The following is a 15,527-nucleotide window of genomic DNA, read 5'->3' on the forward strand; positions in this document are numbered from 1 at the left end:
TGTACTTATTTCTTGTGCAAGGAAAGTTTTAAGATTTCAAAGTAATGATTCACTAAACAAGGATGAGGTTACTAAGATGAATAGTACGACCAAGGACAGTTTGTATGAGAATGGCATTTTTACTGAGCTGATTTCTGAAAATAAATATAGATCTACCTTAACCCTTCTACCTTAAGAAGATTCTAGAAGAGCACAGGAGCACATAAATACATCTTTTGTTAGCTGCCAGAACAATGGTGCCACCCCATGGCTTGCAGATTTCAGAAAATTCCACTGGACTTTTGTGAGAGCGTGTTTATTGTTATGAAAATGGTGTTGACTTCCCGAACCCTCGTGTGGGGCTCTCCTGCGAGAGCGGGGTACACTAAGAGGAGACCACAGGGGGGTCAGCCAGAGATGTTTATTGAGGGAGCTCAATAAAAAGAATCCACCAGGCTCCATCCAGGGCCACTCCACCTGCGTTCTCCTGGCTCCAGGCTGCAAAGTGCTCACAACAGCCATGGCTTATTTTTCGGCTGGTACTTGGGCTTCACACAGCACATGTTGCCATTTGTGCAGTAAACGTAGACCTTTTCTTTCCTGGAACACCTGTGGCGGCATTTGCCACGAAGATTCCAGCATCTTAAGGCATCGCCTGGAACAAAGAAGAAAGGGGAGAGGAGATGATGTCAGTCTTAAGAAAAGGTAGGCTCTGAGTCAAGATCAGCAGATCGGCCACGGGATTTTCCAAAATTAAAACAAAAACAACAACAACAACAAAGAAAAAAAAAAAAAAGGAAAGAAAGAAAGAAAGAAAAAAGAAAAGGCAGCCTCTGGAACTAGAGGAATTGAGCAGGTGTCTCCCTTGTCTTTGACCCTTTCTACCTGTAATTATTTTCCCTTTACACCCCCTTTTTTTTTTTTTTTTTTTTTGGCTACTTACATTGCCCGTGAATCTAGACTAAGCAACAAAAGAGGACACTTTCAAAAACTGCCCTTCAAAGAACTATTCTGAGTCACTGGGAGGGGATTGTCTCAAACACCCCAACCAAAGAGGCCAGCGTTCAACCTCAAGTCTTAAGACAGAACCTGCTCCCGGAGGCAAACCCAAGGGTGTGTACCCATTTTTTTTCTCTACAAAAACTCCAGTCCCTCTTGGCTGAGAGTGATCTGGGTGTTCGTGTTCATCAGCCAAATAATGCCTTTATTCCTCTTAATTTTTTTTTTTTTTTAAATAGCATCACTGAGTCGTCCAGGCAGATCACAAACTCGAGATCCTCCTGCCTCAGTCTCCCGTAGCTGGGATTACAGACATGTGCCACCGTGCCAGGCTTAAGTAAAGCCTTTGATCTCTGTCTGCGTCCCTGGGGTGGTTTCCTTCTCACCACACTACAGAGGGCCCAAACAGGGAGAAAGGCGGGGAATACCAAGGGAAGGTTTTGTCCAGGGACACAGGCTCACGTCTTCTCCAGCACTACATTGATCCTGGCCCACTGTGGACACTTCATCTCAGAGGACAGTGGTGTGTCATGTTTAAGGGCTTGGACTATGGAAGCTCCAGATGGTTGGACAAAGATCTGGTTCTGCCACAATGAACTGGAAGATCTTGAACAGGTTGCTTCCTTACTAGGAGCTTTGTTTTCCTTTTCTGGAGAAGATGGCTAATAGCATCTATTTCAGAAAAGTTGATGTGGCTGCTAAATAAAATAACACAAACTAGCCGGGCACAGTGGCATATGCCTGAAATCCCAGTGGCTTGGGAGGCTGAGGGAGGAGGATCACAAGTTCAAAGCCAGCCTCATCAAAAGTAAGGCCCTAAGCAACTCAGCGAGACCCTGTCTCTAAATAAAATACAAAATAGGGCTGGGGGTGTGGTCCAGTGGTGCCCCTGAGTTCAATCCCTGGCACCCACCCCCTGAAAACAAAAGCAAAAACAGAAACAAACTCTACCAGCATTAAAAAGTTTAGGAAGGACGTGACCAAGTGAATTTGTAATCATGGGGAAAAAAAGGCCTTTTCAGAAAAAAAATCTTACCTAGAAGGGATGCAAAAGCAAATAATTTCAAACAAATAATGTTTTAAGAGAAATAAAAGATGAGAAAGAGGAACGATATAAGAGTGGATCTTCTTCAGGCTGAAATGGAGCAACAGGAACCATATTGACCCTCCTACTTTAAACAGAAGTGGGCAAAATGTGTATGATTGCATTTATTTTTATTTTTTAATTTTTGGTCCAAGGACTGTACCTAGGGGCATTTTACCACTGAGCCACATCCCCAGCCCTCTTTATCTTTTATTTTGAGACAGGTTCTTGCTAAGTTCCTTAGGACCTTGCTAAATTGCTGAGGCTGGCTTTGAACACTTGATCCTCCTTCCTCAGCCTCCCAAGCCACTGGGATTATAGGTATACACCACCATGCCCAGCAAAATGTACATGAAACAACAATTTCCAAACATTGGGCAACATTGGGCATCCTGCCATCCTCAAAAAAAAGGAAGCAGCCAGATGAATCCCACGATTATACTGGTTCACTTCCTGGAAGCAGTTTTGGGGTTATAGTGCAAGGAAAAGGGAACCCCTTGTGGTCTCACTAGGGTGAAGGATAGAACAGAAACAGAAGAAAAATTGAAGTCCAAGGAGGTTAACTCAGCTAGAATTTGTGGGTCATGGTATCAGAGACGAAGAAGAGAGAAACAGAGAGAGAAAGAGAGGGAGGGGTGAGCAAGCGTGCTGGGGAAACCTCCTGAGTACTTATCATGTTTTTTTTTTTTATTGTAAACAAATGGGATACATGTTGTTTCTCTATTTGTACATGGAGTCAATACTTATCATGTTTGAAGAAACTACCAAAGGCCTGTGGAAGAACCTCAAAATGAAGCAGGCAGAACAATTCCCGGTGATTGTACAAGTTGGGAATATTTTGTGTGCCTACCTCCCACAGTAGAAAGGTCTTGTAAAATCTGCAGTCTCTGGTACCCAGAAGGTTATTGCCCAATTAGCCCTAGATGAAAGGAGGTCTCTAAAAAAGTTTAAAAGTCAATTTTAAAAACATCCATCTGATTTCAAGTAACCTAACTGCATGCCAGAATATAATCTAACACTCTTTAAAGGAATATAACAAAATACAGCAACCACAAGTGTAAATTTGACAGTGTATATAGCTGCCAGCCCTACAGAAAAAGTCAGGAAAATATGACTCATCAATCAACTGATCCAGAAATGACAAAGATGAGGGAATGAGCTGATGGATATTATAAATATGGTCCATATGCTAGAAAAGGCACAGGAAGAATATGGGCATGATGAGAAGAAATGAAGATGTAAAAATATTCACATGGAAGTACTTGAAATGAAACATTAGTGAATGAAGAGTTCATTTCATGAGATCAAGGGCAGATTAGACTGAAGAAGACAAGATGAATGAAGGTGAAGACCTAGCAATGGAAACTATCCAAGAGGAAGCCTGGAGTGAGAGAGAGAGAGAACAGAGGGCAGGACGTGATGAGCAGATTAACATACATACAGTTGGAGTACCGAGAGGAGAAGAGAAGAGAGAGACAGAAAAAGCGCGGGAAGAAATAACGGCAAAGAAATTTCACAGTTGACAAAAATGCTACATGCACAGAAGTAGGATCCTCGGTGAACTCCAAGCAGAATAAAACCTAAAGAGAAGCACGCAAAGGCACATCAGAACAAAATTGCTAAAAATCATATTAAAGAAAAAAGTCTAAGAGAGCCAGAAGAGAGGACGCATTAAATACAGAGGGAAAATGATGAAAATAATAGAAGAATTCCTATCAGAAACTGCATACTGAAGACAATAGAGAGAGGTTTTTAAAGTAACGAAAGAAAAGGCCAGGTGCAGTGTTGTACGCCTATAATCCTAGTGACTTGGGAGGCTAAGGCGGGAGGATCACAAGTTCAAGGCCAACCTTGGCAAGTTAGCAAGACTCTAAGTAACTTAACGAGACTCTGTCTCAAAATAAAAGTAAAAAGGGCTGGGGTGTATCTGAGTGGGAGTATGCCCCTGGGCTTTCAATCCTTAGTACCAAAAAAAAAAAAAAAAATCAATCCAGTATTCTTTCTCTCTTCCTTCCTTTCTTTATTTTGTACCAGGGATTGAACCCAGTGGCACTCTGCCACTAAGCTGCATCCCCAGCCCTTTTTATTTTTTATTTTGAGACAGGGTATCACTAAGTTGCTTAGAGTCTCACTAAATTGCTGAGGCTGGCCTCAAACTTTTGATCCTCCTTCCTCAGCCTCCCGAGTCTCTGGGATTATAGGCATGTGCCACCGAGTCTGGCTCAACCCAGACTTCTTTACACAGTGTATTGTGGAGAGTTGGAAGTTAAGGTGAGAAATTTTATCACTGAAAGCTGTTGCTACAGAAAGTGTTAAAAGAAGTTATTCAGGCAGAAGAAAAATTGTATCAGATGGAAGACTGGATGCCTACATAAAAGAATTGATAAATATGTGGGCAAAAGGGAACAACACTTGTCTCATTTAAAAATATAATTGTATAGGGCTGGAGATACAGTTCAGCAGAAGACCGTTTGCTTAATTTGTGCGAGGCTCTGGGTTCAATCCCAGCACTGGGGAAGAAAAAGATAATTGTTTAAAGCAAAATAGAGCAATGCATTGTGGGGTTTTAGCAGGGGTAGACGTGAACTGTAAGACAAAGGCAGAAAGGCAGAAAGGAAACGGAAGTGTGCTGTTTCCAGCTCTCACACTCCCAGAATCACCATTCCAAGGAAAACCATGAGTAGATAAAATTGTCTGTTGCAAACCTTAGAGTTTGCTCAAGATCTGTGCAGGAATTGGACAAGAGGGGCCTAGAATATTTTGTTACATTGTGCAATTGCTTCTGTTCATTAACAAAAGGGCAAAATGCTGGGAAACCCTCTTTTCCCGAGTCAGCAGTATTAGAAACTTTGTATTGAAATCCTTATCACCAGAGGGGACCATTACTTCTTCCCCAAGGAACCAAGTCTTCCCGTACTGAAAACCAGCCTTGATTTCTGTTAGGTGCGGTTGTCAGATGAGGAATTTGGGGGTGCAAAATTCCACCTACTTCTTAGTTTTGTACTTTCCGTGGAAATGGGGCCCGAAGCCATTTCTCAGCCTGAGGCCTGTGGTCAACCCCTTTCCCGCGATGTGCTGAGGCTCTGCTTTGCCTAGAAGTCTACCAAACACTGCTTCATAGTCTACGCAGCATCTAAACTCGGCCCTTCCCCTTAGTCTTTAGCAAACCCTGATCTGTCTTTATTTGGCGAGATGGTTACAGGATGAGCGTGGGGAGCCATCTGCGTGCCCTGTGGGACCTGCTTGACGTTCTGGTCATTTGGCAGGGAAGCCTGGTTTTGGGAACTCCTAGTCGGAATCCACTGGTTGGAGAAGGCCCGATTCCTGTGGGGCCCTGTCCCAGCTCACTGCTGAAGCTCGAGCCCTGGAGCGGGGAGTGGCCTACCAGAGCCGCACAGGCTGCTCACCCCACCCATGTCCTGTGTTTCTGAAGAAGCAAGCACCCAGACCAGACTCCTCCCACACCGCACCTCACACCCACCCATGCCCTCTGATCTGTACCCCTATAAATAAAGCAAGGGGGGGCTCCATCTTGTTACAAGCCTTATCCCTCTTAACCTGCCACGCCCCCGCTTCTTAAAATGTATTTCTGGTCTTTTTTTCTATTTTGCGGTTCTACTTTCATAGCTTTCATTTCACAGCCAGCCCATCCGCCGATGGGAAGCGTTTCCCCCATGGGCCAGAGATGAACCCCTGATAACATTGATTAAGTTACTCATTTGCTTCATGTGATTTTCAATATCTGGGATTCTGCATTTTATTTCACAAAGAAGATAAGGGAAAAAAAAAACACATCATTTAACAATAACACCTTGATTTTTAACTTGAGCATTGGGGTTGATCAGGGAGAGGAAAGATAGTAAGGCTTTTTATTTCAGCCTCTTTGGAGGCTACTTAGCAACAACTTACACATTTTAAAAATTACGCATCATCTTGACCTAGCAACTTCCTCTCCAGATGTCTATCCCCGGGGAAATACCCATAGATATAGACCCAGAGGCCTTAGCACAGCAGGTTCGACTATCCCCAAGTTAGACACCGACCCTCAGAGAACTTCTAGTCTAGTGAGGGAAGAGAGTCAAAGGGCCATTAAAGAAAGAGTCACCCAGGGAGCTGGAGTGTGGTTCAAGTTACAAAGGAAGAACTGGGTGCTCTGTGGACTGAGGGTCTGGCTAACGGAGCTTCCTCCCCACTTCCCATCACACCCACAGGAAGTTGAAGGGAGAGGCTTGCGATTATTTCCAGAGCACTGGGAAGTTGGAATCCACTTCCTGTAGCAGCAGCAGTGCAGGCCTGAGCCCGAGAGAGCTCGCATCTCCCCTCTGCCAGCCTTGCGGGGACAAGCTGGGCACAGAGGCCTTCTACTGCTTCACTGCTGGGCCTGCGGGCTGACCTGAATATCCAGGAAGCAGAGATAAGTCGTGGGACAGGCAGGGCAAGAGGACCTCTGGCTACAAACACCCGGATTGTTCTGGAGAGCTCCTGCCTGTCAGAGCATCGCTCAGGGAAACTGCTGGTGCTTCAGAGAAATTCTTGTCTTCTGCGTGGACACAGCCCCTCATGGGACTGTGGGAAGGGGGATTTGAAATGGCCGAGAGACGCGGTGAAACATCTCTCTCTGCTCTCCCGTAGCATAAAATGGTTCTGGAAAGTCTGCAAATTCCCTTGTCTCCGGTGAAGACAGGGAAAGAAGTGATGAGTTGAGACCCTGAGGGACCTGCCAAGAAGCAGCCTCCAGTGACGGAGGCAAGAAGGGAGGGTGTGAATAGCCTTAATCTGGAAACCAGATGGAAGATTTGACTGAAATCAAGGGTCAAGTCGGTGGGAACCCTTGACAGGGCTAAGGGATTTCACTAGCCATGGGATCTGGTAGCTAGTATTAGAACATTCACTGACCACATCCAGTGAGAGCTAACCCAGAAGTCAGTGAGGATCAGGCAGAGGGCCTTAACTACTGCCTCCTGCTCCTGCCCCAGGGCCTTTGCACTTGCTATTCCCTGCAGCCTGCATGTTCTTTTCCACGGCTAACTCCTTATGCTCCCTCAGGTCACAGAGAGTCATGCCATGAACCCTCCCTTAAAAATGACAAATCCTCCTCTTCCTGGTATTTGCTGTCACCTTTCCTACCTACTCTGCTCTTTGAACTCATCACCCGATACACCATGAGTTTCAGTTATCATTCTAAAAAATTCATTGGGTCCGTAGAATGTAAGGTCCAAGAGGGCATAGATTTTGCTCATCTTGCTTTGTTCTGTTTTGGTCACTATTTGGTCACCTCTAGCACCTATCACAGTGTCTGACACATGAAATCCTTTCAGCTGTATTTACTGAATGAACCAACTCGTTAATTGATGACATATCCAGTCATTTTCTCCCAAGCCTCAATGGTATCCTGGGAAGGGGAAGAGGGGACAGAAGAAAGAAGACATGCTGTGTGCAGACCAAATTCAAAAGAGACTGAAGCCAAGTATGGTGGCACACATCTGTAAGCTCAGCTACTGAGGAGCCTGAGGCAGGAGGATCACAAGTACAAAGACAGCCTGGGTGACTCAAGGAGACCCTGTCTCAAAATCAAAAATGGCAAGGGCTGGGGGCGTTGCACAGTGGGGGAGCACTTGTTTAGCATGAGTGAGGCCCTGGGACCAACCCCTGGTACCAGAAAAATAAAAAAGCAACAATAACAACAACCCCTCCCCCCGCAAAAAAAAAAAAAAAAAAAAAAAAAAAAAAGAAGAAGAAAAGACAAACATTTAGCTGCTGAGTTGAATTTAATTTTTTCTTTTATTTGCTGGGGGTGGGTACTGGGGATCTAACTCAGGGGCACCTGACCCCTGAGCCACACCCCAGCCCTATTTTGTATTTTATTTAGAGAGAGGGTCTCACTGGGTTGCTTAGGGCCTCACTTTTGCTGAGGCTGGTTTTGAACCTGCGGTCCTCCCGCCTCAGCCTCCCCAGTTGCTGGGATTACAGGCGTGCGCCACTGTGACCAGCTAGCTGCTGAGGTCAAAAGGCACAGCCCCGGTGCAGCCTCTCCTGCTCCTGCCTCCCACCAACTCCTCCATTATCAGCAGAGAAGTTCCTGGGAATGTTCAAATGAGTTGTAGAAAATAAAGTAACTGCTTATTTTTTTCCCCAGAGGGAAATTTCAGTGCGTTCACTGCTGTTCCTTTAACCTGCTCTTCCTGCGCACTCATGATGCTGCTAGAACCTTTGGAAAAGCGAGGAAGCGGACTCTGAGCAACCCAGGGGTCCTGGGGCCGCAGAGTTAGACAAAGCCGGGCAGCTCTGGCCCGGGTCCTGGGCTTTCTTGGCCAAGCTGGGTGCTGTTTCAGAGCCACACAGACACAAGGACCGAGGTGAACTCGTTGAGGGCGCCCCGTGTTCTGGCTCTGGAGCCGTAAGCGGGCCTTGGGGAGGGCAGGAGCCTCTGCAGATGAGTGGGAGCTGGCAGGCGGCTGGTGCCAGGTCGGGCTGGCAGACCTGCCAGGGCCCTTTTCTGGCTAAGCCTGCCCACAGCCTCGCCTGGCACTGGACACCAAGATCGGGACCTTGGACACGTCTTCATCTTTCCCCCGGCAGCTCCCCAAACCCAACCCGCGCCTGCATCTTGGGACAGTTTCCTGAGGGCACCCTGCTCTCCCCACGTCTGGACCCTTGAGCAAGCTGACCTCTGCCGGGCACCTTCCTACTTCCGCCCCCTCTCCTTCCCTTTCTCATGTCGTCTCGGTTCTCAGGACTGGGGGTGTCCCTCCAGGGCTGCGCAGCCCTCTGCCTTGGGCCTGGTCCTCTGGCCTCCCCCTGCCGGCCTGGGTGGCCAGGGCCATGTGCTTTATCCCCGTGGTCCTGGCTCCCAGCAGAGCCAGTGCAGAGACAGCAACAGTGAACAGGAGCTTTTCTGTCCCATCACGGTGGCTGAGCTCTTTCCTGGGGACTATTTAGCAAAGGCGCTGCTATTGCCCTGTCCTCTCCTGGCTTCCCCTACCCACCCGTCCACGCTTCCTCACACCCAGACCACTGGCCGCACACGCTGAGCGGGGAAGGAGGGTCCAGTGACTGAGGGAGAAACTCGGGTGTTGTGGTATTGGTCCCTGAGATCTGGAACCCGGCAAGTCACCTCCTCTGAAGGGTGCCCCTCGCTGGTCTAGGGAGCCCGTCCTCCCTGACCTGGAGGCCGGCCTCAGTCTCCACATCCCACCCCTCCCCAGAAGGGGTCCAGGTACCTGGAGTGAGCTGGGAGAAGAGCAGCAGAGCCGCCAAAGTCAGCAATAGGAGCTTCATGGCTGGAGCCGGGCAGAGCAGCTAGTGGAGCGGCGGCAAAGCCGAGGGGGAGGGGCAGCGCCCGCCCCCGCCAGCACTCCCTCTGGTCCCCGGAACTCAGATGCCCAAGGGGACAGTCCCACGCCTCAAGCCCATGGTGTGGGTCACTCATCCCTGCTGATAAGCGTCCCTGTACCTTCTTTGTCAGCACGGTGCTCGATTCGGGGGACCTCCCTTGGACTCAGGATTTGAAAACTCAGTCTTTCCTCTGGTCGCCTCAGCCCCTGGGTGGAAGTGGGCTGCACCCTGTTGTTTCTAATATGTGTCCTGGGGGTCCTGTTTTTGTTCTTTCAAACTTTGGCAAACAAGGTGCAACCAGTTCCCTCTATTAAAACCACTGGTTTCAACTACTTATGAGTCTTCTCTTTCCTGACTGGACCCTGCTTGATACAAAGGTGGAGTGGGACTGGGGGCCATGGACCAGGCCTGTAATCCTAACAGCTGGAGGGAGGCTGAGGCGGGAGGATCCTAGGTTGGAGGCCAGCCTCAGAGACTTAATGAAACCCTAAGGAATCTAGGGAGACCCTGTTACAAAATCAAAAAATAAAAAGGGCTAGGGATGTTGCTCAGTGATCAACTACCCCTGGGTTCAATCCCTGGTATCAAAACCAAAAAACAAGCCAAACCAAAACAACAACAAGAGTGAAAACTTACGTAGGTTGACAAGATAAAGTTCATTTCCGTTAAAGAGCCTCATTTTTCAAATGTGCGTTAGTTAAGGCTCAATTGGAGAAGCAGAACCACTATCAGCATTTCGGAAGAAGGAATTCATTGCCAAAAACAGTATCGGTTTAGTCGTGGGAGGAGCTGGGAAAGCAAAGGCTTGAAAAGGATCAGAGAACAGTCACCAACCGACCTCACACAGGCAAATGGGCCAAGGACACAAAGCAGGTCCAGAGTTGCATTGGGACCGTGAAGGGAAGACTGCAGGTCATAGAAAAGCTTTGAGTGGTGAACCTGGACCCTGGGGTCATTTTTTCCCCATATTTTTTAATTGACGCATTATTGCTGTACGTAATGGTGGGGTTTGCTGTTATGTGTGCGTACATGCACACAAGGTAGCAATATAATTTGGCCAATATCATTCCCCTCTGGGTCCTTTTGGTCAGCTGGGGAGGAGAGCCGTCATGGAACAGGGACTAGTGAGGATCGACCCCAACCTGCAGATCCCCCGGGTCTGTCCCTTGCCACCTCCACCCAGCACCAACCTGCAGAGCACAGTGACTGCTGCTTCATTTCTACCTCTCGGATCTCATGAATCGAAAAAAGAAAAGTTGACCCCCAACCCTAGCACACTTCCTTACGGGGAAGGAAGTTGAGAAACGTACTTCACCCTGGGGACGGCCGCCTGAGTAGCCGCAGCCCGCGCAGCAGGGTTCCACAAAATGGTTTTCCAGTCAGGCAGCGGAGGGCAGGCAGGCAGGACACCCGTCCTCCCTTAGGGACAATGAACCTATTGGACTCTTTTCTCCCTGAGAGGAGAGACCCTCATGGCTTAAAATGCCCAGATACATGGAGGGCTTTTGTATCCGGGGGCAGAGAGGAGGAGCTGAAATGATTCAGTGACAAGTTCTGACTCTGCTGCTAACTTTCTCTGTGACCTTGGGAGAATCACTGTTTTCTGGGTCTCGATCTCTTCGGTCAAGGATTTGGAGCCTGTGGGCAGTGGGCTCCATGCGTCCATCCGCTTGGGTGGTTCTTTAGATGCCGAAAAGACGCAGAGGGGAAGGGATGCAGGAATCCGGGATACCAAAACGACTCAGGGTATCTGGCTCATCACCTCTGGGTTCTCGGGCTGCCCTCCTCAGCCGTGGAGTCTAGATCGCAGACCTCCCTTGGCTCCAGCCCCCGCCACACTGCGCGGCTCTGGCGCACAGCGTGGGCCTGCTCTCTGCACCGTCAGTGCACTGTCTTTGCTTCTGAAGTCTTCTTTATTTTCCTGAGCACCCATGACAGGTGTCATCGCCACGGGCTATCTTAGGTGCAGGGGACACAGGAGCCTGGTGAGGAGGCACGTGCACGTCTCAAGACACACCTCAGACGGTGTAGCTTATTCACAGAGTCAGGAGGCCGATTTCTCAACCTGATCAGGAATCAAAGAAGGACAAATTCTAAAGACAGTGAGGTATCTTTTGTCCAATCAAATGGGTTGGAATATTTAGGCTACGGGAAAAAGCAGTACCAGATCTTGGAAAGGCAAACAGGGCCATCCTTTTGGGAGGGTGTTTGCTGATACCTAAGTCTTTAAAATGTGGCCACCCTGCAATCCGCAACCTTGCTTCTACAACTGTGTGGCGGCCTCCACGTGATTGGCAGTTATTTCCCTTTCTGTGGCGGCCCCTGGATTCTCCTTTAGGGTGCTGGACTTCTTCTGGTCTCAGCTCAAAAGATTCAGGTAGGGCTTCTCATCTTGCTTGTGGGCTTTCCATTTTTCCACTGAGCTTATCTTTTAAAAATATGAATGAGCTGGGTGCAGTGGTGCACGCCTGTAATCCCAGTGGCTTGGGAGGCTGAGGCAGGAGGATCGAAAGTTTGAGGCCAGCTTCAGCAACTTAGTGAGGTCCTAAGCAATTCAGCGAGACCCTGCCTCTGAAAAAAATGTAGAAAGGGCTGGGGAGCCCTGGCGTGATTCCGTCCTGCGTCTCTTCTCTAGGGCAGCAGCCTATTTTCCATCTGCCTTCTCTCCCACCTAAGTGTGTGCTACCACCCCATGGAAGATCGATGGACATGGACATGAGCCCTCTGAGGCCCCAGAACTATCTTTTTGGTTGTGAACTAAAGGCTGACAAAGATGATCACTTTAAGGTGGATAATGATGAAAATGAACACCAGTTATGCTTAAGAACGGTCAGTTTAGGGCTGGTGCAAAGGAGGAATTGCACATTGTTGAAGCAGAGGCAATGAGTTGTGAAGGCAGTCCAGGTAAAGTAACACCGGCAGCATTGAAAACACCTGTACAGCAATGGTTTCCCTTGGGGGCTTTGAAATCACACCACCTGTGGTCTTAAGGCTGCAGTGTAGTTCAGGGGCTGTGCATGTTAGTGGGTGGCACTTAGTAGCTGTGGAGGAAGATGCAGAGTCAGAAGATGAAGAGGAGGAGAATGTAAAACTCTTAAGTGTGTCTGGAAAGTCATCTGCCCCTGGAGGTGGTAGCAAGATTCCCCAGAAAAAAAGTAAAACTCGCTGCTGACGAAGACGACGATGAAGATGATGGTGATGATGAAGATGATGGTGATGATGAAGATGACGATGATGATGATTTTGAGGATGAGGAAACTGAAGATAAATCTCCAGTGAAGAAATCTGTACGAGATGCTCCAGTCAAAAAAATGCACAGAAATCAAACCAGAATGGAAAAGACTCAAAACCATGAACACCAAGATCAAAAGGTCAAGAATCCTTCAAAAAACAGGAAAAAAACTCCTCAAACGCCAAAAGGACCTAGTTCTATAGAAGACTTCAAAGCAAAAATGCAAGCAAGTATAGAGAAAGGTGGTTCTCTTCCCAAAGTGGAAGCCAAGTTTGTCAATTATGTGAAGAATTGCTTCCGGAGGACTGGCCAGGAGACTATTCGAGAGCTCTGGCAGTGGAGGCAGTCTCTTTAAGAAAATAGTTGAAACCGTTTGTTCAAAATTTCTGTCTTCTTTCATTTCTATAACAGTTGCTATCTGGCTGTCCTTTTTATAAGGCAAAGTAAGAACTTTCCCTACCGTGTTTGATAAATGTTGTCCAGGTTCCATGGTCAAGAATGTGTTGTCCAAAATGCCTGTTTAGTTTTAAAGATGGAACTCCACCCTTTGCTTGGTTTTTAATTATGTATGGAATGTTATGATGGGACATAGTAGTAGTGGTGGTCAGACATGGAAATGGGGGGGAGACAAAAATATACATGTGAAATAAACTCAGTATTTAAAAAAAAAGGGCTGGGGATGTGGCTAAGTGGTTAAGCAGCCCTGGATTTAATCCTTGGTACCAAAAAAATATCATATATATGTATATACATATATACACACACATATATAGTGCTGAAGATGGTTACCTTTTGCATTTATGAGAAAATTCCACTCTTCTCCTGACTTCTCTCCTGGCTGGAGCATCTCTCTGACCCCAACTCATACCCATTTCTCCTCACCCACCACTCTTCAGCCATGCTAGCTTTCTTTCTTTCCACTGAACACTTGCTCCTAGTCTGGGCATTGTGCTTGCGATTTCCTTTATCTGAAATATTCCTCCTGATTATTTCCTGACTGGTTCCTTCCTTCTACTCATGTTTTAACTTAAATATCAACCTCAACCTCTCCTGGACCATGAACTTTGAGGTCAGATGGACTTGACTTTCCATTTGGGAGCTTTCTTACACTGTGTAAATTACTTAACCATTATGTACCTAGAGTTTTCATCAATAAGAAAGATCTTTTAGGACTGGGGTTGTGGCTCAGTGGTGGAGCGCTTGCCTAGCATGTGTGAGGCACTGGGTTCCATCCTCAGCATTGCATATGAATAAATGAATAAAAGAAAGGTCTGCTGACAACTAAAAAAATATTTTAAAAAAAGATATTTAAAAAAAACCATTTTTAATTGACACATTATAATTAGATATACACTAGGAGAGTTCATTATGCCATATTTCAACATGCACAACACATAATTTGATCAATCTCATTCTGTAATAGAGATCTTAGTGTGACCTTTCTCACTGAACTATTAGGGTCATAAATGTCAAGTGCTGAGGACAATACATGGAACAGGGTGGCTTCTAATTCTTAGTGAAGAATATACTATGACATCATCATAATTGCTTAATACACATCAAATTTAGAAATATTACAGAAAATAATATCTAATAATGCCTAGGGAAACAAGTCTGAGAAGACCTGAGCCCTTGAAAGGACAGAACCTGGGCTGGCAATATAGCTCAGTTGGTTGAGCACAAGACCCTGGGTTCGAGCCCCAGCACCACCAAAAAACAAAAAAACAAACAAAAAAAAAGAAATGATAGAACCTGGAAGCTTTTTTCCCTCTTCCATCTGGAAACTGAAGGGTGGGCTGTGCTGGTTGTTGGTTGAGGAATCCACCTGTGTCCTCCTTCCTTGTAGCTTGGCCTGCGTGGCAGGATAGGAGGGTTTCCCGTGTGCTAGCAGAGGGGCCAGGACTGAGCGTTCCAGCCAACCGCAGGGGGTGGGCAGGAGGTGGTCTGGCCTATTTTGACTAGGCCTTGGAAGAAGCCCTTCTGCTGAACTCTGTGGGTGCAACACCAGAAGACCCGGATGCCTTTTCCCTCCACGGGAGGCATTTCAAAATTTCAATTGTAATCCAAATCAACCTTAGACATGTTAGGCATTCAAGTCTCTGAGATAAGATAGAGACAGTACTTCTCACTTTTTTTTTTTTTTAAAGACAAGGTCTTGCCATGTTGTCTGGGCTGGTTTTGAATGCTTGGGCTCAAGAGCTCCTCCTGCCTCAGCCTCCTGAGTAGATGGGGCTACAGGTCTGCACCACCACGCCTGGTCCCACCTATTTACCACGCCTGGTCCCACCTATTTTACCATGCCTGGTCCCACCTATTTTCCCATGCCTGGTCCCACCTATTTTTTTTTTTCCCCGCGGTGCTGGGGATTGAACCCAGGGCCTTGTGCTTGCAAGGCAAGCACTCTATATCCCCAGCCCCCACCTATTTTTGAGGTTAGTGTAATTTGGACTCTAAAGCCCAAAGAGGACAGGATTAGAAAGATGGGTCTCACTTAGGAACACAGATGCATAAATCTCAGACACAATATTGGTATAGAAAATCTGGGAATGTGTAAAAATGTTAATACTTTGAGACAGGTTGAGTATTTCTTAGGAATGCAGGTTTGACTTACAGTTATAAAATCAGTTAATATACTTGGTTATATTAAGGATCTCTGGTTAGAAATGTCAAATATAAAAAAGTTCACAGCATTTTAAGTTAGAACTTTACAGTATGTTAATAGCATTTTAAAGTATCAGGAATAAAATGAAGATATGGCCTAGGGATGTAGCTCAGTGGCAGAGTGATTGCCCAGCATGTGCTAGGCCCTGGGTTCCATCCCAAGTATGGCACTGAATAAATAAATATTAAATATATATAATAATATAAATAACAAATAAATGGTAAATATATAATATA

The 15,527-nt window shown here is 46.7% G+C and overlaps 1 protein-coding gene and 1 pseudogene across 1 annotated transcript; one reads left to right on the forward strand and one right to left on the reverse strand.

Annotated features, from left to right (window-relative positions):
• Window positions 1–488: 488 nt before the first annotated feature.
• Defb123 (defensin beta 123) lies at window positions 489–9,340 on the reverse strand. The gene is made up of 2 exons (XM_047539230.1): window positions 9,283–9,340; window positions 489–634 (listed from the first exon to the last, which is right to left on the reverse strand). Exons 1-2 carry the CDS (start codon window positions 9,338–9,340, stop codon window positions 489–491), a joined length of 204 nt encoding a protein of 67 aa, XP_047395186.1.
• A 2,760-nt stretch (window positions 9,341–12,100) lies between these two features.
• Window positions 12,101–12,984, forward strand: LOC124977732 (nucleophosmin-like; annotated as a pseudogene).
• Window positions 12,985–15,527: the final 2,543 nt, after the last annotated feature.

This window comes from Sciurus carolinensis, chromosome 2 (assembly GCF_902686445.1).
Source record: "Sciurus carolinensis chromosome 2, mSciCar1.2, whole genome shotgun sequence".
Taxonomy (NCBI): Eukaryota; Metazoa; Chordata; class Mammalia; order Rodentia; family Sciuridae; genus Sciurus; species Sciurus carolinensis.